Source organism: Barbatula barbatula, assembly GCF_947034865.1.
Source record: "Barbatula barbatula genome assembly, chromosome: 20".
In the NCBI taxonomy this organism is placed as follows: Eukaryota; Metazoa; Chordata; class Actinopteri; order Cypriniformes; family Nemacheilidae; genus Barbatula; species Barbatula barbatula.
Genome location: NC_136783.1, coordinates 10,504,157 through 10,530,697, shown reverse-complemented (window position 1 = coordinate 10,530,697; position 26,541 = coordinate 10,504,157). Strand labels below are relative to the sequence as shown.

The following is a 26,541-nucleotide window of genomic DNA, read 5'->3' as shown; positions in this document are numbered from 1 at the left end:
ACAAAATGACTTTTTTTTCTGGTCACACTAATTGGCAACCTCCATTCGCATGAAAAACAGCTCTGAGTGTTTTATGTCTCACAAGGTTTCTTCACTTCTTCTCAATCTTTTTCTATAGTGTTCAGATCAGGGAACTGGGATGGCTGTGGCAGGATCTTGATTTTGCATTCAGTGACACATTTGTTGTTGATTTTGATGTGTATTTTGAGCCAGTGTGCTGACGGATGATCTAACCACGACCCATTATAATATTTCTAGGAGAGCAAGTCAGCTTTTGATTTTGTTATTTGTTGGTATTTGATATATAAAATGATGGCATGTATCTGAACAAGATGTCCAGGACCTCTGGTATAAAAGTATGTTCACAACAATAAAGCTCTGGCGGTATATTTAACTGTGGACATGGGGCATTATTTTTATCCCTGTGTGCACCGATCTTGTGTTATTGCTGCCAAAAAAACTATTTTTCATTTTTATATGGCCATAGCCCCAGTCCTGCTTGAAGTTCCAGAATGGCAGATTAATATTGTGGAGTTTATTTTTGCATGAGAGCAGAAGATTTGTTTCTTGAACAGTGTCCCAAACAACTTGTGGTGATGGAGGTGCAGTTTTCCTTTATTTTTATTCAATTCAATTCAATTCAATTTTATTTATATAGCGCCTTTCACAATTTGCATTGTTCCAAAGCAGCTTTACAGGGGAAAAACGAAAAACCCAAGAAAGGGTAAAACACACTACATGGTGTTTTATATAATAAATCCAATTATTCTAATAAAATAATATCTAATGTCAGCATCTCCTGGTGGTTTATTTAGCATATTTGCATTAAGTGAATGCTTGGCTGAAAAGATGCGTTTTTAATCTAGATTTAAATTGGGCGAGTGTGTCTGATCCTCGAATAATATCAGGGAGGCTGTTCCAGAGTTTAGGTGCTACATATGAGAAAGCTCGACCCCCTTTGGTGGATTTAGTTATTCTAGGTATTATCAAAAGTCCTGCGTTTTGAGATCTTAGAGAGCGTGATGGGTTGTAGTATGATAGAAGCTCTGTTAGGTAGGTAGGGGCTAAACCCTTTAAGGCTTTATAAGTGATTAAAAGAACTTTAAAGTCAATTTTATTAAATTCTTTCTGACCCCAAAATTCAACTGAATACTGAAATGTTTCATCTGTGCTCTTTGAAGAGTCTTTGGCCACTCAAATTCTTCTCCTCGCTGTGCATTGAGACAATATAGACACACATCCTGTTTCAAGCAGATGTTCAACATCTCCAGTCCATTCAAACGTCTTGATCATTGCCCTGATGGTGGAAATTAGATTTTGAATTGTTTTAACTATTTCCTGAAAGCCATTTTGTATTTTGTGTAGCTCAACAGAACTATTTTGCACATCATAACTATACTCTTTTTTTTATGGGGTTTGGGCTTTGTGTTACTAAAATTTATTCTCCTGTGAAACAAGAAGTCATGACTGGACAACATCATGTTTCTAGTCACCTTGGTGTGCTAAGAAAATGTAAATACCAATGGAAATAAATTTGGAAGATATTTTACTAATAAGAATTTTTAAAGGTGCCAATAATTGTGATCAGTGTTAAAGATAATTTTTTAAAATAATGTTATATATTGTAATAATAATGTTCCCCACTTCAAATTGTTTTACTTTAATGAATTTATTTAATAAAAGATCAAAGGAGATGTATTTTTAAAGCCTTCTTTACTGATATTTACCAAGGGTGCCAACAATAGTTGATGGTACTATATACTATATTGCATTTCTATAAATAGATCATCCCAAAAATTACACACTGGACAATTAAGTGATTTGTTTGAGTGGGACATATGAAATAAATTATTAAAACATATATTAACAAATATTAAGTTTATTTAATGATTTATTTAATATTTAATAACAAATTATACATTTAAAATACACTTAATATTTTTGGTGGATTCTAATAGTAATATTTGAGTTACTCAGATTTACTGGATTTAAACTTGGATATTTAGTTGATTTTGAGCTATCTGTTTCCCAAGAGGCATATACACCAGCCCTTCCTCAACCATGGAAAGGATGAGCAGCTTTGAAAAATAAATGGATGGATCTTACCGCTCATTGCTTGACCAATGAAAACCCAGTATTTCAGAGAGCTATTTAATGAAGCGAAACATCTTATCTGTGAGCAGTGAACAACTGCAATTTCCCTCTCTTCCTAATCCATTTCCTATTATATAATGCCAATGCGTTGGATGAAACTGATTATTAAACAAGGAATCATGTGTATACAACACAGGGGGTGAAAAAGTGAAAATCAATGGGATTTAATTTTCGTGGGCCAGAACCCAAAGAGAGATAATGAGCAGGTACCCTGACGGGGCTCTCTGCGTTTCATCTGTTCCTTTCCTCTTCTGTAAATTTAATAAAAAACACTCCAGGACTGATTGCTACTGATTACAATTGCATGTGGCTGTGATAATAACAGAGCCCTCCTTCAGTCCAGATTAACAAATCCAGCAGACGCAGCAGACAGTGCCACGAGGAGAGGTTTTGTCAAAGCAGGAATGCGGCAAACGGTCCCCGCAGGTCGATGGATGATCAAACTAGCATTCACCCAAACACAAAGGGGCGAAATAATCGGAGTTACAGAACGAGGGAGCGGCTTCCATTTTGAATGGATGTTGTGTTGCTAAAACGTCTAGCCACTCCATTATGGATCCAGCTGGACCTCATCAACAATAGAGGCACAACTCTAAATCCCTGCTGTTGAGAGGGAACGTGTGAGGACATTGGCTGAAGCTTCCCGCTTTATTCTGCTGATCTGAGAACGGAATCACAGTCGTTCGGGGGATTTAACTCTCTTCTCTAGAAGCTGAAGTACTGTATGTGTGTGTAAGTGTACCTGCAATAGTATTTATCGCATAATTCCAACCAAAGCCCCATAGTTTTGAAATCTAAATCTCCTTCCTTGAGAAGGTTATTGTCACAGTCCTGTCTGTCCCCTTGTGTTCCCCTGCCAGTTTATCCCGTGTTTTCAACTCATGTACTCCCTTTTACTGGACCTTTAATTTCAGACCATATATTCCTATGGATGTGACTTGTATTATATACTTTCCTGTGGATGTTATGTGTAGTTATTTACTTTCCTGTGGATGTTACCTGTAGTTATTTACTTTCCTGTGGATGTTACCTGTAGTTATTGACTTTCCTGTTGATGTTACCTGTAGTTATTTACTTTCCTGTGGATGTTACCTGTAGTTAATTACTTTCCTGTGGATGTTAACTGTAGTTATTGACTATCCTGTTGATGTTACCTGTAGTTATTTATTTTCCTCTGGATGTTACCTGTAGTTATTTACTTTCCAGTGGATGTTACCTGTAGTTATTTACTCTACTGTGGATGTTACATGTAGTTATTTACTTTCCTTTGGATGTTACCTGTAGTTATTTACTTTCCTGTGGATGTTACCTGTTGTTAGTATACATTTACATTTACAATTATTCATTTGGCAGACGCTTTTATCCAAAGCGACTTACAAGTAGTTTTTTTTCTACAGTGGCACATTACTGCAATCAGGAGTAAGGTGCCTTGCTCAAGGGCACTTCAGTCATGACCTGCTTGCACTGAGATTCGAACCGGCAACCTTCTGATCACAAGCCCAGCTGACTCTGTTCACCTTACATTAAAAACACAGTTAATTCAGCTTTTCGTGTGGCATCGTCAATCCGTCAGTTTTTGTTACAGTTATAGAATGCAGAGAATACCTCTGGAATACTGTCGCTCACTTTGTGATATAGACTTTGTGACAGGCTTTTTTGGCCCAGTGAATTTGAAGAAAGACTGTCCTTTAGACGCTTATAAGCTAATATAATACACTTAAAGATGGGTGTGTATAGGTTGTGTACGCGTGACGATGTAGGGTATGATGTGTTTTTCTCCATAGGAATTCTCTATAACAAACTAAAAATACCTGTGTTTAGCATCGATTTGAACCGTCAAAAACAATCAAACAATGAAAGGTGTTTGTTGTGTAGCAAAAGTTGATGTTCATGAAAAGGGAAAATGCGAGTATTGACAGAGAAACTGAGATAAAAGTGGATTGTAAACCTGAATCTGTGGTTGGGATGAGCCAAGCCGGACAACTTTCTAAAATGCTTAACAAGGTTTAACTACCCAAATAACGACCAGGTTAGCACAAATGTATTGCTCAAGATGCCTGTCATGAGGCTACAGAGATCGAATCCTGATTAAATGGATAAAGTGAAAAATATAGGCCATATAAGTCCATAATAATGAAAACAGCTTAACATACCGAAACAACGACCACTTAAAAACTAATTTCTATTAACCCTTAATTGTAATAATCACTTGCTACTGTTAAAAAGAACAAGCACTTATTCCAGGAATAATAATAGTATCACGTTAAGCTTGTTACTCATTAAAGTTCATTATAAAGAAACTACATAACTTGGCTCAAGGCAGCGACAAAGTGAGAACATACAACTTTTCTGTTACCGTGTTTATGATGGATATCAGTGATAAACAAATGTATTTATTTAGGTTTTCCTTGGTTGTTGTTTTTATATGTTGAGCTGTTTCTTTATAATGGACTTCTATGGGGAAGAAACGCTTAATATGAAAGATATGTCATCATCTCCATTTAATAAGCGCTCATTCTTTTAACGGAAGCTAGTATTTATTAAAAAGAAGGTTTGACAGAAATTTGTGCATACATTGTTTTTGTTCAGGCCGTTAAACATAGGTAGTTTGTGTTTGTGATAGTGAATTCCTATGGAGGAAAATTACGCGTCATAAAAACCATGTGACTGCACACAACCTATTATTAAATCATGCAAGAATTCTCTTGGGCCAACTCTTCTCTCTGAGAGGGCACAAAGTGATGACATCAGCACAATGGCTAAATAATGGTTACTTCAGCCAATCGACCCACAAATCTCCCTTAGGGGAATCACGGGACTACAGGCCAATAAATTTCTATAGACTCCTATTATCACCTTGTGATAATTATGTTCTTTCACAATGATAATTAATCTTTATGAGCTTTTATTTTTTATGAACTCAAGACCTAAAGGTAAATTTGTTATTTTATGTTTAAAATGCCACATCAGGATTTTTATGAAGACCATTTAATTGTTCAAGAAATTGACAATGCATTTTGCTTTCATTTTTAAACTATCTATTTGATAAAGTTTGTGTGCAAATGATATCAATGTTAAGGTAAAAACAAGACATAAGTAAATAATTTGTCACATGATAGCATCTTTGTAACACAAAGTTAAGCATTTTTAGTTCAATCTGTATAAGAACAGGTAGAAACAGCCATATCAGGTATTTGGCAACCCCTTTACTTGAAAGTATTTCAACAAATAAATGGCAAGTGTTGCCCCCCCCCTAAATCCACACACTTAAGATTATATTAACTAACTGTGCTTTCCTATAGAAGTGCGCATACATCATTATACCATCACACTTACCACATGATACATTTACAATGCTCCAGATTTGAAACACAACAAGCCGAACCGCACAGGAAGACAGTTATCACCAAAATAACATCCAATACAAATACAAATCCTTATTACACATATGCATTATGATCGGCGTGCTGCGTGTTTGTGCTCTTCAACGGAATAATGGACGACCGACACAGCCTCCCAATCTAATCATAAAATCCAACACAGGCTAACGTACCCAATACCAGTTTAAAAAGCGACACCTCATGAGAGAGCTCTCAGCAAAGAAAACAGACTACACTAGCAGACAGTAAACACAGATTCACCAGCGAATAAACTGTGATAATAATAAATCTTAATATTAAACTTTTTTTTGCTTCCTTTGAACCGTAAAGACTCATGAACATATCATACTTGGTATTAAAGACAGGTGTGGACTCATCAAACTTTTAGTAGCAACACTCATGGAGTTACACACTTGATTATCAGTGTTACCTGTACAAGCCAGGCGGTGGGTTTGGTATAAGGAAGCTTTTTTCTAGATCTCGAAGGACGTCGTTGAGCATGCGTACGTGGGCCGGATCTCTCTCTTTGGGGTCATTGGCAGGACGCATGATCTCAGATTGGAAAAAGGCTGAGCTCTCCCTCAGCGAGGCGGCCACAGTCACCAGGTCCTGCTGGCTCATAGGGTCATCTGAATATAAAAAGGACAGAATTTTAATTTCTTGAATATACTTCCTGAATTTCCTTTAAAAGAAAGTAAGGTTAGGTCTCAATTTGGTACAAGACTATTGTTCAAAAAGAAAAGATGTCAAGGCAAACACTAAATTATTTTTTTACACTGCTCTCTATGGAGACACTAATTCATCCTAATTCATATTATTGAAAATTTTTAGCTGGCATAGCACAGCTGGCCAAACTGAGCTTAATGCATCGCAGAAACGATTGACCACACCTATCTGTCACTCAAATAAGCCATTAATACAATTTCACTTCATGGGCCTAATAGTCTTTAACACAACTCCTTGACACAGTGATTGACTTTGCTTGTTGTTAGCAGCAACAGCTTTGACAGCTTAAAAGCAAACCTCAGATTTCAAGCAGAGCACCTTCCCTCAAAATTAAACAGTCTAGAATTTAACAGCAACTCAGTAGACTGAATAAAGACAAAACGCTGACGTGTCTACATCTGCCAGAAACAAAAGCTAACCAATGACTCAAAACAAGATTTGATTTCTATCTGTGTCTGAAAGCTCAAATCTAAACTTAGCTCGGGGCCTTGAAAATGATAAATGTGCCCCCGAGCTTTGGGTATCATTGGAGAAAATGAACTCAGTTTAACCCTGGAGGACACACAAAAATCTATGTTAACACAGAGTGATAGAAAGAGAGAGAAACTTTTCTATGCCACAAACTTAAAAACTCTCTCTCTCTGTCTTTCTCTCTGCAGTGAGACTGCTTTTATTCGTCACTCATTGTGACAGAGACGGGAGAAAGCCCGGTGAAGCTGTCATGAACCCAACAGAGGTTTAGATTTTTACAAATGAAGAAATCTTAGCATATCACATATATATCACTCCTGTGTTCCCATGTAAGTGTGTGTGTGTGTTTGTGCCAAAGTGTTTACACGAGGATACGCGGCATATATCTACTATAGAAAAGCAAATGTGAAAGGAATACATCACCTAAAAATGAAAATTCTGTCATTATATTCACCCTCATGACATTCCAAACCTGTATTTTTGTGTGTGGAACACAAAACAATTTTTTTTGAATATATTGGATATTATTTTACTGTGAAGACTAGAGCTATCAAGCTCAAAAATGACAAAAATGCATTCAGTGCATTCTGAAGTCATAAGACTGTGTGTGATGAAAAGATTATTGGCATGACATTTTTAAGTTGTCATTGATGCATTAAAACAGTTCATGAGAGAAGCAGTCATGTCTAGTTTCTGAGGAAATTATTTTTAGTCGGATCTTTTCAATGAATGGGTTGATTTAACTCCACAAAAAAGCTTAAAATTAACATTGCATGATCTTTAGAACAGAAAATGTTTTCCAATTTACATTATTTAAGCTATATACATTATCTAAAATTATAACTTGTTGTAGTGAGTAACTTTCAGATGTCTTCACTTCATTCCCCACTGTGCTGAGTCACACTAAAATACATCAATGAGCTGTTTAACACAGCTACAACTAATAGAATTGGGTGTGTTAGGTTTAAAGTGTGCATGCAAATAATCAAACATTGAAAATGTCGATTGTATTGGGGTTACAGGGGGATAAAATTCTGCTTTGGGCCCCGTAAAGGCTTGGGCCGGCCCAGATCTTTCAGATACTCCTGAACATTGAAAAGTCTAGATACCAAACAGAGACCCTCAATATCAACCCATCAAATCTTCAAACTGTACATCAGTGTCTGCTTCACCTTGCATTTACCTGACAAAGAGAGTGAGCAGAGTGTCACGGTTCTGGCAGCAAACAGGTTTTACCCTAACAGTGACATTTTGAGTAGACTTCATTCCCTCTGTCTGAATCTTATCTATTCAAACTTCAAATTACACAGAACATACATCACACCGTGAGATATCTGTCAGCAAACAGCTGGGCTTGCCAATCGCCAACACTCAAGCGTGTGAAATGAGACGTGTTTGGGACAATTTCCATTGCCAAACGTGACAGCAAAGTTACTTCACTAAGCCTTTGTGGATGATACGGTGTACACACCGGCAGCCGCCCTTTCTTGCCTTTCTACACGACCATAGCGAAGCAGTAAAACAAAAGATCGTCTGATGAAATATCAAAAGTGCGCTGCATCACCGGCTTTGCAGTTTGTCTGCATATGGCAGGATTATGTGCCAATTACATTTCTCACCTGTTCTGTTTTGTGTCTTCATGAATTTTTAAATACAAAAGGAAACGGGATAATACTCAAAGCGTCTCCTGCTCGATCCGCAGAATAAAAGGTGACAACTGGGTATACCTGGAAGTCACTGTGTAATCATTTAATGCTATTTGAAGCTCTGAAATACCATTCAGAGAGGCTTTGAAAATACAGAGAACATTTAGAAATGAAAGCTTGCCAAAAGCTCATTACTACCCTAGGGTTTCCAAACTATGATCAAGAGAAAAGTATAAACGATTGCCTCTCACGAGAACATTCCGCCCTTGTCTAGCCCTCTAGGGTTCGGTCTCTTTGGGAAATGCGCTAGACTGATGGCCGATCAGTTTCGAAGCGAAATCCCATTTGATCTGAGCACAGGTTGAGCCCAAGAAGTGACTTGCAAATTAGAATTTTACAAATGCAGAAATCAAGGTCATTCTCTCAGCGTGTGAAGGAAAGATCAATACATGCCCCAAACTCAAGATCGCTCTATAACTCATCTTTATGGGTATGGGAGGGATTGACACAGAGTTGATCCGAGCTGTAACGTTGAGTTACACCCTCAAACAGACTCACAAACTTACAGCCAACATTCTTTCTTCCGGAGAGAACAACAGAAGATATTTTGAAGAAAGTTGGTAGCTGAACCACGGTGGCACCCATTGACTTGCATTAGTTTTGTGTCTATGCAATTGAAGTTTATGGGTACTGCTGTTGTTAGGTACAAATTTTCAAAATATATTTTGTGATTTGCAGTAGAAATTCATAAAGGCTTGAAATGACAAGAGGGTGAGTAAATGATGACAGACCTTACCATTTTTGGTTAAACTATCACTTTTAGTATCAATCTAAAGAGGACACTTACCTTTGAGCTTGTTCTGAACATCCAGAGCAATATCCAAAGGGTAAAATGGAAGAACAGGATCGGTAGCGAGTCTCAGGATAGCCTCAGCTGTTATCTGCGTTGACAAAACAAAACAAAACATTCCATTAAATTCAGCCATGTCCATTCTGCTATTTCTTCTGTAACACTGAAGGCCATGAAAAACCCAGAGACAAGGTTATCGTCAATGGTTGCTCAAAAACAAATGTTTTCAACAGAAACACTTTCATTTAAAGCACAGTAACCTTCATTCTTTGGCACGCTTGTTGACAAAGCTGAACATTTTTTGCCACAATGGGCTGTACAACACACCTTCATTTTGAATAATGGATTTGTTCATGCAGTAAGTGCTCTCATAATGCTTTGTGCTCTGTCAGGATGCTAGGCCTAAGGTAGTTGCATTTCATCTTGTTGTCTTCCCAAAGCATTTTCTTTGCTTTTTTGTTTTCTAGTTTGGTTCTCTAGCTACTTAATGCAAGCTGCTCTGTATCTGTATACCTTGAGTGACCGAAATCACGCAATCGTGAGATCAGTGCTAAGACCTTCCTTTACCCACAGTTCCCTGGAAATGCCACAGTCTGCCATCTGCTTTTTCCCCTTCTTTCCCTGATATCGCTGATCAAACATTATTGATTCATCTGAGGGGCTTTCAAGTTCTGCATGAGGTTGTTGGCCAGGACAGGAACTGCACAGTGTGAACTTTTCTTGACTTTATAATACTGTAAGTGTTTTGTTTGCCTGGCCTCTTCTGACTCCTGTGAAAAACACAGTTTTCTGGTGTGATCTCGCTCCGGGGAGGGGCGAAACCATGACCTGAGAGAGGGCACAGTAACAATTGCCCCAAAGGAGGATTGAGTGTGTGACCGTTGATCCTGCTTAAATGATTCAGCCCCAGGGCCTCCCACGAGAGCTTTGGATCTTTCTTACGCAGCAGTACAGTCTACAGTGTACACTGAGGTCAGGTGTATATACAATACTGTAAATATTGTTTTATCACTTTAAGCATTTATGTCACTTATTTATGGCTAGTACACATAAAATAGGAAATGATGGGGAGAAGGAGAAAAACAGGAACACATGCCAAACTTTCCACATAACAGCTCAACACATAACTTAATTTAACTGTCAATAAAACACAATTGTTAAATAAACAGTTTTCTTGTCCTATTGTTGTCTACTTCATATCAGTTTCTAACCTAACTCTTAAAGGTTCAAGTTGTAATTTTTGGGAGAATCAGAAAAACAATATAATATAGCTATTTCTTCAGAGGAATATTAAGGCTTACATACTGTAATGAAGCGTTATGTTTTTATTACCTTAGAATGAGCTGTTTCTATCCACATACACCGCGGGTCTCCTTGCAATTCACCATGTTGTTGCAACAGTAGCCCTAAACGGACAAACTGCTCTACAGACCGTAAATAGGTTATCTTCTTCGACAAAGCAACAATATAATGACATCTTTTTGCTGTGTCAGCCTCCGACGGTGCTTTGAAATGGAAGGGTGAGTCGTTGGTTGCAATTTGCAACCTCACCGCTAGATACCGCTAAGTTTCTTAAACTGGACCTTTAAATTCTACTCAATTGGTATATGCAGTTATTTCAGCATTTATTTTCAGTCGAGTATTAATGCGACTAAACTGAAAAAATAAAATTGCATTTATGGTCTCATTGCTGAGGTTACTCTTTAGTTCTCTTGCATCACTTACTGATGAATAGTAGTGATCAATAACACACATGAAAGAGAAGACCATCTTAGTTTCAACTGTTGCCAACGGATGAAAGACGTACATGTGAACAGGAAATCTGAAATTCTTTTAAAAACAAAACTATATATCAACAAAATGGTAACAGATTATCCGTGCATGTATCAGTTCTCAATTTTTTTTCTTTGACAGCCACTTGTCTTCCAGCATTTATAAAAGCTGTTAGTGTACATGTGTGTTAAAGGGATACATCTGTAACAAGACCAGGTGGTAAGAGGAATGAGGACGCCAGCAGGTAAGATTCTTGAATTATTTATTAATAAATGTCTCTTTTCAAATGTCTTTGGAAATAATAACTGGTCAGTATTTTCAGAAGTTATCCAGTAAGTATCTTTGGAAACCATCATCAGGTAAGTATCAACAGAGGTCCTTCAGGTAATAACAGAGATAAGTTACTTCTTTCACGGAAAGGTATCGTCAGGAGGTCGGGTTCAAAAACACAGAATTAGGTAATCCACAGAACAAAACAACAGGATACAACAACGCTCAAAGAAGTCCTAGGTGAAAATGTCCAACTTAAATAGTGTGACAATCAAACAGTGAACAGGTGTGCCGAATGTGTAATCAAAGATGGCGGGTGAAGTGCGTGGTGCCTGATGGGTAATGTAGTCTTCAAAAGTCCGGGATTGAGAACGGAGATAAACGGAAAGGGGTGACGATCTCGGGGCGTGGTCGGATGAGGTGGCGTGCTTACAACATCACCCAAAATCAAAAATTCTTCTATCATTTACTCACATTCGAGTCTGTTTAAATGTCTTTGTTCTGATGAACACAGAGAAAGATATTTGGAAGAATGCTTATAAAACAGACAAGTTTCGCCCCCCGTTGACTACCACAGTAGGAAAAAATTACTCAATCATTTGTTTTGTTCTGTTGAACACAAAAGAAGACATTTTGAAGAATGTAGGACAGCAAAAAATTCTGGGGCACTTTTGACTACCATTGTATAGTCAGATGCCGAACACTGATCCACAGACAGGCCTGTACGCGGACCCAACACCAGACTGAGGAGATTTACCTCCTGTGATACTGTATGTTGTTAGTGGGCTGAGCATTAGCAATTGGGTCAAGTATGATGTGACTGTAATTTGGACATGAACATGTGCAGTGGGATTTGGATCAGATTTGACAACCTGATCAAGGTACAACGGAAGAGCGGAAACCACAAATATAAATAAAACCGTAGTGTAGACTAAAGACAAAGATAATCCATGCGTGGAGGAATGACACTGTCGACATGATGATGTATATATAGCTTCGGAAGCCATATAGATTACTTTGATAGTTTTACTGTTTGGTGGTTGAGTACATAAACATAAAAAAATCTTGATGGTGAAAAACAACGGGCACTATTTATTTAGCCGACAGAAGGTCTAGTAAAAATCAAGATCAAATTAGCTTGTACCGATCAGTCGGTAATCTCATGGTGAATGTAATGTGCATTTTGTTTAATAGCACTAGACGGCACCGAAAGGCAATACATTATATTAATTAAATTCACAATTGGATGTAGGACATCTCAAGGTTATGAAATCAGTCAAAGGTTCTTTTATGGTAAAAGCTCAACCCTCAAAAATCCAGCTATGAATGTAATGCAATCAATGGAAAGAAATTCAGCGCACTTCTATTCAACCGAAAAACATTCCACTGTGTCCTATAACTGCAGCTTACAAAAGAGAGGCATCACTTTAAACGCACATTCCTTACAATAACAAACAAGAAGAAAATAAATACTTTGGCTCAGAGAGCAAACATCTACAATGACAGATGCTTCTAGAGCTGTTCACACTTAGAAAACTTTCTCCTGACACTTCAAACTCCCGTTACTCTTGAAGATGAGAGTGTAATGCGGCCGCACAGCACTAAGGTCCTCAAACTCACAGCTGACCACATGCTGCTTCATGAATCATTGCCTTAATGACCACTGTCAGTCACATTTATTCCTGCAATGTTTCAGGAAAGAGGAATCTCTCATCGAGCCACCTTCTGCTTCTCCCATTAAGATTCCAGATGGTAGTGAATGCAAAGTGTTAACCAAAATAAATACATAAATAGTTAAACATGAAGGATGTAAAGATGCCTAATAACAACATAATTGCACTGAAAAGCAACTATTATATGGTAATGTACAATAATACTGTATAATATTGCAACTATAAAGTCAACATTTGAGCTCACAAACTAACTGACTGAAGGAGCAGAACGTGTGATCAACTAAAGGCGTCTTTGGCGAGAGTGAGACTGGCATCTCTGTTCTGGCTCAGCTATAGGACATGATGCTAAAATCATTTATCAAAAACAAGGAATGCTCAAATGTGTATGTGTGTGTGTGTTTAGTGTAATGGGGTAGATTCATTCAAGACATACATCTGCCAGATGCTGTGACCAAATAAGCTTCCTGCTTGCAAAGTTTCACTTAAACTTACAAGCTGGCAGTTTCCCATTTCCGCAGGCACATTTTTGATTATTAAACACTAATTAGAGCTTTGAATATGTTTAATGGGTACCACTAAAATAAACTCGGATGACATGTATAGAAATGCATTATATGCATTGGCCAGTCACGACATTCCAAGCCATTCAAAACTAATAACATCCTCTAACCCGGATGCTGCAAATCATTTTAAGAGGGACAGCTTAATATTACACAAAAATGTATTATTAATATGTCTCTTAATAACACATATGGCATCATACATGTATTTTCTAATTATTTAACCAATTTGCCTGTTTGATCGTCGTTTCTAACTTTCTTTTTCTAAAACCAAAACTATGAGGGAAAACTCCTCACGGAAGGTCTGCATTCGGTAAAAATGAGCTTTTTCACATTTTAAGTCCAGTTTTTTTCTCATGTGGCAAGTAGCCGTAATAAGCAGGAGGATGTACAAGCAGCCGGATGTTATCGTGAAATAAGCCCTGATCACACTGTCTGGGATTGTTTCTGCGATAACAACCGGCTACCTGTACATTATCACTTACATACAAGAATTGACCAAATTTGGTTCCAGCATGATCTGTGACTGGTGTGGATTCTACAACAATGTTGATAACAGATATGATGGATATGATGATTTTGATCGGGTAAACATGATGAGGGAACGTGAATAATAAAATATATTAATGTTCTGAGTGGATACATTTTTACAGTTTAAAGTTAACGTTTTTATAGATTTGTTATGTGGTATTAACTGATAACAGTATTTTATACATTTATTTAATAATATTTAATAATTATTATTTTAATATAGTACTGTACAAAACAATGAATTACATTAATAACTTAATTTACACATGCATTTTACCAATCTTCCTTTCAGCTTTCATAAATAAAACTGTACAGTAAAGTGATGGCGGAAAAGAGCTTTGACAGAATAAAAACCTGTGCTGAATGCCGTGATGGCTGTTCTGTCAAGTTTCAGAAAAGGTGGTGGGTTTTATGCAATTCAACGTCTCTCATTTCTCTCTTCTCTGAAAGGAATTTGAAGAAAAAGGATAAAACACCAGCTGTGCTTTCTGAGACACACACATAGTACACCGCAGACTTTAAGGTGAGTCTTGGAACAGAAAGACCAAACTGAAGCCTGCAGGACAGATGACACAGAGCTGGGTCACAACCACAGGCGGGTTAATGCCTCTAAATGCTGAAAGAGGTGAATAAAAGGCACAGCAGGCTTTTAAAACCAGAATCTGCTAAAGGCCACTAAAAAAAAGACAGCAGTAAAATCATGGTTTGGCTCTGTGTGTAAGAGTTCCACATGATCCACGTGAAGCTAGGTTTACAACAGGGTAGAACAGATAAACGTGATAACCATTAAACAAAAAAATCACAACTCAAATTTATGTTTTGTTACAAATGCACCGATTAGCTGGCTTGGTGTTATGATGTGTTAATATTTAATCACTGATGTTCTCAGAAAATGTGCATGCCTCAAAGCTGTAAAGGCAGCGAGAAAACATTTCCCTCGTGGAGTACATGTATAGTGTACACCCATGACTGCATCTGAGATTTGCATTTGTTTCCTAACAACTTCAAATGACATTGCTTCATTATAGATGCACATCAGATGCTCTTAATTGGCTTTTGTGGGACTTCCAAAAACTAAACAAAACAAAAAACACTGCAGGGTCCATCTCAGAAAAGACTAACACAAACGTTAAAAACAAGACTGCAGAACGAAATCTGTATAAAAGAAAAAGTTGGCTTACTTCAAAGAGTTTCAGCGCACAGAAATTGTTCACGCAAGGAAAAAAAATATTAATCCTGAAAAATATGAGACGCTCTACCATGTGGTTTCATTAAAAACACAACTAGAAGTTAAAAATGAATATGAAACAGAAATACTCAGAATGAAGGTCAAGTCAGGTTCCCTGAATATATTCTTGTAAACAGCGCTGAATCTGAACTTGCCTGTCATCACCAATAAAATTAATGTTGTACAACAGGACTGTACAACATCACTGCTTGGTTTTGTTTGAATTGTTATCTAAATGATGAAATGTCACTTTAAATTTATCCTCCAAGTTTTTAAGATTTACCACATAAACGGTGAATCACTATAATGGAAAATGTTCTAAGGTTTTGCCACATTTATCTTGTAGTTATTCAGGGAAGAGACAGGTGACACCAGGTGAGTTATGATCACTTAAGTTTAATTAACTGTACATGCTAAGACTTTATGACAATATTTCAATATTTTAACAATAGTAAAGTATTTGAACAATATTATAGCAATACTTTGTATGCATACACCATAAAAGAACAATATGCTGGTAATTGTATACCTAGAAACCCTAAAACACAATGCAATGCAGTGCAAAATTCAAAATACAGGTGAAACTGCTGTAAAGAAATGTCAGCTCGTCTAGACTCGTCGCCCGGTTTTTCCCCCTTTTCTTTTGTTTTCCGGTTTGCCCTCCAGCCTCACCTCACTGACCCTGGCCTCCAGTTTCCCCAGTTAAGCAAAGGTCCGCATGCCTTCTAGCACAGGCAAGCCTTGCCACCTCACCTCGCTCTGCTTTTGCATCCCAGATCTGCTAAACACTCTTTTGCCATCACCAGCGTTGACCGTGATGCACTGCTCCTGATCAGAAGTCCATTACTCCACCTCTGCTGGCGCTGCGTACACCAGGTTTCCCAGTTGGCCTCGCAGTCAGCATTGACGACTTTTGTCTTCCATTGGTCATCACACTCATCAGCCTGGTCTTCCTTTCCACCTTATAACTCCTGGGTGTCTGTCGAAGTGCTGCTCTATTGCCTTGCCGTTTCAATAAACTGTGTAAACCTGCAATTGAGTCTTTATTTCTCTATTTCTCTCTCTCTCTCGTTCCTGACACTGGGTCTTTCTGGCTCTGCAGAAGTAACATTTTCTCTCCATGACATATCATTGATAGCGTGTGTGATGTTTCTCTTTTTTTATGGGGAGACTTCATATTTCATATGTAGGCAATTTTGACACATATTCAGACTACATCAAAATAATTTAGAACCCATAAACCACACGTTGAATGTCAAAGCACAATGAAAAAACCTCCACAAAAATGGGAGCAGCCTAGACATAAACCTACTCAGAAAATTTGTTCTCAAAAATGTGCCAGGCTGGCTCCCAGATGTCATGTTGCCTCGATTTCAACTTTTCAACCTTTCAGCAAAAACTGCCTCAAAAGTACAGACTTCTGTTTAATCACCAGCAGTGATGGATGAGGCGTGAATGTTCACCACGCTTGGGACGAACCACTGAACACGCAACTGATTCTCGGACAGCCTTCGCTCTGTGGACAAATTACACATCCCCAGTACAATGTGTGTCAAACGACACTCTCGTCAGCTCTTGTACAATGAGAAGCCAATTGTGTTAGCCAGGTGATTCGCTGGGAGAGCTCCGTCTAAACACTGACTTAAACCCAGAAGTGTCTGGGAAAATTGCTCCTTGACGTCTCGTCATGTTATGTATTAGGCGGCGCTAAACCCCTCCTGATGTGCTGCCAGCGGTGAGGCAGATCAGGTGGAGGAAACCAGTCACACAGTTCAGTTCAGATTTCTGGCCTTGTTTGGAGAGATACAGTAAAAATATATCTGGTTTTGCTGCTCATTAATTTATTATACACTTTTTTTTTCTCAATTCATCACTTTTACCTGCTGTTAGACAAAATAACCTTGCGTAACAGGGTGTAAAAAGGTGTTTTCTTGTAAAACAGATTATTATGATTAGTTTAGTCACATAATTGAAAAGTTCGGCGCCGGCATGTGGTGTGGGTGGATAGTACTGTAGTTTTTTTTAGAAAGATCCACCTTACCTGCAGGCCAACAGTTTCTTTGAATGTATTGGAAAATGCAAAAGGCAATTCAAGTGTGAAATTTACAATCTGTGATTCAAACTATTGAGACAAAAATGCCATTTACAAATGTTCTCCATGAGAGCAGCTCTGTTTTATGTTAAGAGGAAACACCAGAATAGTCGACTGGGTCTTGTGCTCTGTCTGTTTGGAAAACAGCAGTGTGAAACTGAATGATGTGAAGCGAATAGTCATCAGAAGTCTGCCGTATTGCGTAAGTCTGCTATTTACCCTGTTACCTTGTTTTACGTGTTGATCTGGACTGTTGCCTGTTGTTAGTTACGATTATTTGAGCTTGTTTATTAAATTACTCGTTGACTGAGTGATAAGGTGTTAGCGTTTTTTCTTACGTTTGGGTACTGTGTTACTGAAGTCACATTAAGTTGCCGTTAGCGGCACGTTACAGCTATAGACATATAGTTTTTCACTTATAAGCAAAGAGCTAGTTGATTGCTGTTTGATCTGTGGCCCATGCAAATCATTCAGGCTTTGTTTTGCCAATCAAGAAGGCATGTTCAACTTCATTCTGTTCGCGCTAATCTCAAAACATACTTAAGCAGTGCCTCTGCGCTGGCGAGTTAAGCGTCAGCCCTCGTGGGCAGCCCTCTTGTGTGAAGACAACTCTACCCGCGTGACTCCACCCAGCAAGGTCACCAGCAAGGCACTTTAGTATATTCAATTTAACTTTGCTTTAATTTCCTTGTATACAAATATCATGTGTTTCCAGTTTATTCCTGTACTCCACTCTCGCCAAAGACGCAAGGCACGACACGCTCACTCTCACGCGTGTCCCATTCACACCTCCACTTCTTCACCTCTGACTGTCTCTGTGGGTTTCTGGAACTACCAGTCAGCTATGAACAAGACTGCCTTCATCCATGCTTTTGCTGGCCAGTCTGACATTAACATGCTAGGTCTTACCGAGACATGGATTCGTCCAGAGGACTCCGCCACACCCGCTGCTCTCTCCACAAACCACTCCAGCTGGTTCAAAACGCAGCAGCACGCCTCGTCTTCCAACAGCCTAAAAGGTCTCATGTGACACCCGTTTTCATCTCTCTCCACTGGCTACCGGTTGAGGCCCGTAACAGATTCACGTCACTGATGCTTGCCTACAGGACTATCAATAGATCTGCACCGGCATACTTTCACACTACACTATCGTACACTCCTACACCCCATCAAGAGCCTCTTCTCTTCAAGAACCAATCTCTTCTGTGAATACTTGACAGACAAATGAAAAAAAGATTATGTACACTAACCCTCTCTCTTTCTCTCAACAGGTAGTGATCTATCTTTTGTTGAAACTAGTAACTTTGTATTAGCACCTATTGTATTATTGCTCATGTATGACGTATCGCTTATTGCTCACTCTTTGTGAATCGCTTTGGATAAAAGTGTCTGCTAAATGACTTAATGTCCAGTGCTCACTAAGATGTCATTAACTGATCAGATGTTATTTAAACAGCCTGAAGGAAATTTAAAATTAATAATCTGCATATTTTGCCAAACAACAATGTGAAAAAATCTAAATGGCAATTGTGGAAAATCTCTATGTTCAGATGCTGCTCCTACAAAACTTAATGTACATAAAAGTAAATGTTTTATTTAAAAGGAACAGTTTACAAAATATAAAAAACTTTTTCATCATTTAATCACCTTAGATTATTTGGCAGCATGCAACTTTTAAGGAGCTTACATCTCTCGCTCTCTCGCTCTCTCGCTCTCTCGCTCTCTCGCTCTCTCGCTCTCTCGCTCTCTCGCTCTCTCGCTCTCTCGCTCTCTCGCTCTCTCGCTCTCTCGCTCTCTCGCTCTCTCTCTCTCTCTCCAGTGTTGGTGTAAAGGTGTAGAACTATTAAATTGTGGACGGCATAGACCAGATCATTTTGAAATGTTGGAGGTCACACTGAAATGCTTTGAGTTTTAACTAGACTCTTGTATATCTGCAAAAGCACATACGTTTCTGTTCTCTGTGATTTTTGTCTTCTATGGGTTTACATCATAATTCATAGTACATTTACATCATACTTCATTGTGCATTTACTGCAAATACTGTAAGAAATGCTTGACAAAATTTGTTAGCCCACCTGTCATAAGAGCAGAAACAAATATTATTGTACAAATAATATTATATACAAATAAATATATATTTTGTTTAAAAAATATTGTAATTTGTCAGGCAAATAACCTCACTGTAAAATGTTTTGCAGCAGGTTACCAGTAATCTACTTATGGTTGTGTTTTAAACATAAACTTTTACTACGACTTAACTACTGTGACTAAAGAGCTTACACATACCGTTGGAGTTATCACTACAGAAACACGGTTTTGCTAATCCCCCAAAACTGTTAGTTTAGAACAGCTGTGGCACAAAGCTTGCATTGAGTGGTGGTTTAATACATATGTTTTGCTTTGGATTCAAACTTTAGTGTTGCTTTGAACATGGTTTTAAAGAAAACATGTCACTAAACAACCAGATCATGAAAAGAACGGATATTTTCTGTCATCGAAGCAGTGTTTGGAAGCTTCCATTGCTTCATCATCTAACCTCCCAAATGGACAAAAGTCACATCTGTTATAAACACAGTGGGCCCTATCATATACCCGGTGCAATGCGCAAGTGTTTTTGCTAGTTTCAGCCCATTTTCCAGTCCTGTGTCGCATTTTGTTTAAATAGCAAATGCATTTGCGCCCAGTTGTGTGGCCATGGGCTGTGTTTACGCGCATTGCTGGTGCGTTGCTATTTGAGGAACTGAAAATAGACTGCGTCGTAGATCAACTCAAACCTAGTCTAAAGCCTATATGCGCATTAGGTGGGTGCACAACGGTGGTACATTCTGCTTATTACACACACAGAGGGACACAAACAAGTGCAGAGACTTTAAACAAGAGCAAATACTTTTCCCTCTGATTTAAAATCTAGAGGAGGAATAAATATTTGTATCCTGCAGTTTGGCTGTTTAAGGCTTGCTAATTCCGATTTTTTAATGCCGATATTGGGCTTTGTTCTTATGTTTTAAAATCCCAGCATCCTCAATAGTGCATTTAATTCAAGTTCACTTTAAAAGTCATTTATGAGTCTAATTCTTTAAGATATGCCAAAGCCAGTAGTTTCCGGGAAATTAGTGGTATCTTATCATTTCAGACCTCATATGAGGAAAAAGGGAGCTTTCTCAGGCAATTCTTGTGCAATCCTTTATCCTCCAAATGGTGAATTCATATTAATACAACTGCATAGAGCAGATGGTCCATTTAAGCAATTAAAATGCTAAAACATTAAGAACTCAAATGAGGGTGATTTCCAACAATGGACAGCCGATGCTCCCAAGCCATTACATTGGCACTGATGGACACGGAACAATAATATCCCACCGCAATTTCTGAAAGGAAATACCCACACTCGTCCACTACGGCCTTGCTCTCATTTATCCAATGGTCTCCTGACGTGGATGTCTGGTTGCCCTTTAATCAACCCAAAAAGATGACTTGACTCAAGAGCAAAGACTATAAGGAAAGCAAATTGAGATGCTTCTCAGGTAGACGTTCCCCACGGAGTCCGTCAGCAGATTCCTGCCCCTTCAGTGCCATGTAAGCAGAGCTGGCAGAATCTTCCGTTCACGCTTCTTCTCCTGGCCGGCTAGCGTCACTCAGGCTGTCAGAGAACAATACAGACCTTTCACTCTTCTCCGCCACCACTGTTTCCATCTGACACATAACAATGGCTGTCCTGGGACATTCAATCACCACCAGCAGCTGCTCTCAACCTCACAGTCTCTCGAGTTGGCAGCTCCTGTTTTCTCAGGCTTCCCACTTTACCACAGTTTCTGGCTGGGTGATTCCCAGGGCAGGCGATGCATGGCAGGTTAATTTTAAAAGAATCTCGGGGTGCGATGACTCCATCTCTCATGTACGTTCTAAGAGTTGATAGCTGCCTAAAAACACTTTTTACACATACACATTTACAATCTTGCCAACGCTCCATTGCTTGCTGTACTTTGTGGTAAACTCTACAACAGTACAAAACATCACAATCTGGGGCGACATCATGCATGGCACACAGACAGTGGGTACGGAAAGTATTCAGACCCCCTTACATTTTCACTCTTTGTTATATTGCAGCCATTTGCTAAAAACATTTTCTCATTAATGTACACACAGCAACCCATATTGACAGAAAAACACAGAATTGTTGACATTTTTGCAGATTTATTAAAAAAGAAAAACTGAAATATAACATGGTCCTAAGTATTCAGACCCTTTGCTGTGACACTCATATATTTAACTCAGGTGCTGTCCATTTCTTCTGATCATCCTTGAGATGTTTCTACACCTTCATTTGAGTCCAGCTGTGTTTGATTATACTGATTGGACTTTATTAGGAAAGCCACACACCTGTCTATATAAGACCTTACAGCTCACAGTGCATGTCAGAGCAAATGAGAATCATGAGGTCAAAGGAAATGCCTGAAGAGCTCGTAAACAGAATTGTGGCAAGGCACAGATCTGTTCAAGGTTACAAAAACATTTCTACTGAACTTAAGGTTCCTAAGAGCACAGTGGCCTCCATAATCCTTAAATGGAAGACGTTTGGGATGACCAGAACCCTTCCTCCAGCTGGCTGTCCGGAGAGCCTTGGTGAGAGAGGTAAAGAAAAACAAAGATCACTGTGGCTGAGCTCCAGAGATGCTGTCGGGAGATGGGAGAAAGTTGTAGAAAGTCAACCATCACTGCAGCCCTCCACCAGTCGGAACTTTATGGCAGAGTGACCCGACGAAGCCTCTCCTAAGTACAAGACAAATGAAAGCCCGCATGATGGCCTCCAAGATGGTGAGAAATAAGATTCTCTGGTCTGATGAGACCAAGATATAACTTTTTGGCCTTAATTCTAAGCAGCATGTGTGGAGAAAACCAGGCACTGCTCATCACCTGTCCAATACAGTCCCAACACTGAAGCATGCTGTGGGGGTATTTTTCAGCTGCAGGGACAGGACGACTGGTTGCAATCGAGGGAAAGATGAATGCGGCCAAGTACAGGGATATCCTGGACGAAAACCTTCTCCAGAGTCCTCAAGACCTCAGACTGGGCCGAAGGTTCCCCTTCCAACAAGACAATGACCCTAAGCACACAGCTAAAATAATGAAGGAGTGGCTTCACAAGAACTCTGTGACTGTTCTTGAATGGCCCAGCCAGAGCCGTGACTTAATCCCAATTGAGCATCTCTGGAGAGACCTGAAAATGGCTGTCCACCAATGTTTACTATCCAACCTGACAGAACTGGAGATGATCTGCAAGGAGGAATAGTAGAGGATCCCCAAATCCAGGTCTGAAAAACTTGTTGCATCTTTCCCAAAAAGACTCATGCTGGATTAGATCAAAAGGGTGCTTCTACTAAATACTGAGCAAAGGGTCTGAATACTTAGGACCATGTTATATTTCAGCTTTTTTTATAAATCTGCAAAAATGTCAACAATTCTGTGTTTTTCTGTCAATAAGGGGTGCTGTGTGTACATTAATGAGAAAAAATGAATTTAAATGTTTTTTGCAAATGGCTGCAATATAACAAAGAGTGTAAAATTTAAGGGGGTCTGAATACTTTCTGTACCCACTGTATATGAGCTATCAATTACAGTACGGTTCAGTGTGCTTTCTTCATATGTCTTTAGTCAAATTCCATTGAATTGTCCAATCATGACAGCTTCTCATTACAGTAAATGCACATTTAGCCTCTGATGGTGTCATTTGCACAGGGGTCACCAAGCTTGAGGTTGAGGCTGTCAAGTTTAGTTGCGAGTTTTAATAAAAATAAACGATCAGTTGCCCAAAATATTAAACAACCGTATATATTAAGTTATCTTTGCATACTAACTACAAGCTTAGAAATAAAGATGCTAAACGATTTATTCTTAGTGCAGCAAAAATATTTTATAAAAAAAAACTAAAACATGGCCAAACTTCACATTAAGGCAATAGGTGGCTTCAGATGTAGACTTTAAAGGAGTACACTAGAAAGTAGAAACGGAGGCTCCGGACCCCAGGGAGTTGGTATGCCGGATGCAACCCCTAAGGGTGATGGAGTGTGCTCGTATCTGCGGCTCAAATGATCGATGCCAGGGTGCCGTGCCAGGCTGAGTGGAACTGACTCAAACACACCCCGCACAGCTCAGCCTCTGTCCTCCCGTCAACCTGCCCCAGCTGTGGTTGTAAAGATGGGGTTGAAAAATGAGCAGGGAACGTTACAAGCAGCGCTGACAGAACTCCCAAGACGCCTCAGCATGCAGAAAAAGAGAGTTCGGCCTGGGCAGGATGTCCTATGGGACCTGCAGGTGTACGGAAGTGTGACACCGTCGATACAATGACGCTGGCCTTAGAGAGGAACCTGGGGATTTTAAGTGTGCTAGAGACCATCAGACAGCAAGAGACCCGACTCTCGCACCCCATCAATTCACGTCTGCCTCCACCCATTTAAACTGGCATCAGGGGGCTCTGCAAGTTTACTTTCCCTAAGAAATCTGGATCACCAAGTTAACAATGTCCACATGTGTTATTTCGGTTGAATGCTAAAGAGTACTGGAACAGCAGTCTGCTGTAGACTACAGGTCATGTGATGTAAAAGAAACCCTCAAGAGGCATCAACGTACATTAATGCTGACTTTATGGTCACAGAGAGCACACAGGCAGAAAATGGCAACCCTTACAGCATCATTATAGGGCCAATGTGACTACAAACTTGGAAAGTAGGACATATTTATACGAGACACCCCCTGGAGGTTATAGTAGGCAATAAAAGTGGGTATAGAACATTGGGAGAATAAATCTCTATAACACACATGACAAAGTTATGAATAACAGTATGAACGGTTCATTCGTATTTATCAAAGAATACTTACCTTACAACATATTTAAATACAATACACACATATTATGAATAAATGATAAAAATCATGTCAACTTGAAAAATTATGCCTCCGATTGATGTAGAACTAATTTTAAACCAAGAAACAAATGGGACCGGAGGCAAGTGTAACACACTTCATATTTCCCTCATAACTGACAGACTACACAAACCTGCCTGCCATCAGATCTCTTTAATATCTCATTTTTTTCTACAAGACATCGGCTTTAATGGAAAGCAAAAGTTTGACTACATCTTGTGTGTCTCATTCGTTTCAGTCGCAATCAAACGTCAACATTATGGAAGTTTTCACTATAAACTAATTTCTAATTTCTCATCAAATCTAATTCCAGATTATTTCACCTGTACAACCTACAGTTATTTTACAGCTCCATGTACTTATTGTCATGTATGTTAACAATGCTTTTGTTTTTATATCTCTTAAGCAATAAATAAACATGAAAGACTAATTGAATATTTACATTAATATTTAAATTAAACACATCAATTCTCCTGATATGAAAAAGCAATCTCCGGGCAATGACATTTTCCTCTGGACTGTCCTATTATAAGACAATTATTTGAATATTGACACTAAACTAAGTACATTATAATTTGTACATTATTCTATATTCATAAGTCAGAGAGTTACATGAGTTTTATACTAAATGAATTCCCAAGGTCTTTTATTCTTGGCCATTGTTTCTTTCATATCTCACGATGACATGTGATGGTGTTTTGTGACATCACGTTTGATTTTTGTGATGTTCTCAGGGGAAATATCCGAGACATATCTTACAGATATTCGAAAAATAGAGATAATAAAGAGATTTCATCAGTCATTATTTTATATGATGGATAACGCAACACGTCATAAACAGTATCCATCAGCTGTTTAGTTTAAACAAACAACCTCTAAAAACATCAAAGGCAACATCTAAACACATTTAGGCATTAAAATAAAATAATTTCTAGCTCTCTTAACACATAGGATATGCTGCAACACCCATAACCGTTTCTGACAGTATAACTCTTTCTGTCATCTCAATAGATCCAGGTTAATCTCATGGTGAGAAAGACCTACCACAACGTGTATGAAATGTGTGTGTTTGAGTTTTCTTGCAGCTAGAGATCTTACCCTCTCTGTCTCGATTTATTATTCATGGAAGTTTTCCAACCTTTCTGCCCATTGTGCTGAAAAATACAATATTTTGACACTTCCAATTCTGCTCTGTGAATTTAAAACCGTACTAAAGATTCTACCTCCTCAGGTTCCGCAGACTGTGGCCGTATCTAATGTTTCCTGCATATCATGTTGGAATGTGAGGTTTGAGGAGACTAAACAATAATAGGACACAGTTCGAGAGCCTCTTATACGTTGTTGTTCCGTGTGTCTTTTTTATCATGGCTGGTCTGTCTTCAAGCGACCTGAATAATTCATGATGCAGAACAATATATTTTTGACTGTGATGAGGAACTTTTATGACGCTCGTATTTCTTGCCGCCGTTAGGGAAGAAATAGTTTATTAAAGCTCCATCCTGTTTCATCTTTATTTTATAAAACATTTTGCGGGTGTGAAGTTGAGTCTGAACACGTGCGCTGCTCCCCCAGAGTGCCGGGGAGAGAGAAGGCGTATGTGGGCTGTAGAGGTTTCATAATGTGACTCAGCGAACGTTGTCGGGTCTGAAGAATGTTTAGACATCTGACATTTGTCATCATTTTTATATCGACCAAAAATACTGTAATGACTTCAAGTCCACAGCTCTTTTCATGAATATGTAATCTTCAAAGAACAGAAAGTTATTTTTAGAAAGTAGATTTTACGCTGTTTCAGGAACGTTTTTCTTCAACATAAGTAAAGCCATCATTGGCAATGAGAAGTTTTGCACTTTATTTCCTTCCTGCACTAGTCTCTGGAGTTCTGTGTGTGTTGCTGTGTAAATAATTGTGAAAAGTGATCCAGACTCCTTATGTTCTATTTTAGACCTCTTCAAAACCAATTCCAAGTCAGAAAGAAAATCCCACCAACAGCAAACAAACAAATCTGCAGTGTTGGACTGATGAAGGAGAGTAGTCTTACCTTGGCAATAGTCTCGTGGAGTTTGAATGCTGGATCCAAGGTTTCTCTTAACGAAGACTCGGAAGGGTAAAAGGCCTCATTGAGAAAATACCCTCTCTAGGAAATGAGAAGAATCAAAATTGAATGCAAACAGGCAAACGCTGGTTTTGAGCAGACCTAAATAAAAGATTTATAAGTCATAGTGCAAATACAAAACAGAAGTATTGACATTAGTAGAGCTTGGAT

The 26,541-nt window shown here is 38.7% G+C and overlaps 1 protein-coding gene across 1 annotated transcript in view; it reads right to left on the bottom strand.

The window, feature by feature from the left end:
* The window catches only part of naaladl2 (N-acetylated alpha-linked acidic dipeptidase like 2), a 171,319-nt gene that overhangs the window by 5,237 nt on the left and 139,541 nt on the right, over nt 1–26,541 (bottom strand). The window contains exons 11-13 of the mRNA XM_079483974.1: nt 26,317–26,412; nt 9,225–9,318; nt 5,965–6,163 (exon numbers count right to left, since the gene is read on the bottom strand). Of these exons, the coding sequence (XP_079340100.1) occupies nt 5,965–6,163; nt 9,225–9,318; nt 26,317–26,412 (389 nt within the window). The remainder of the gene's footprint in view (nt 1–5,964; nt 6,164–9,224; nt 9,319–26,316; nt 26,413–26,541) is intronic.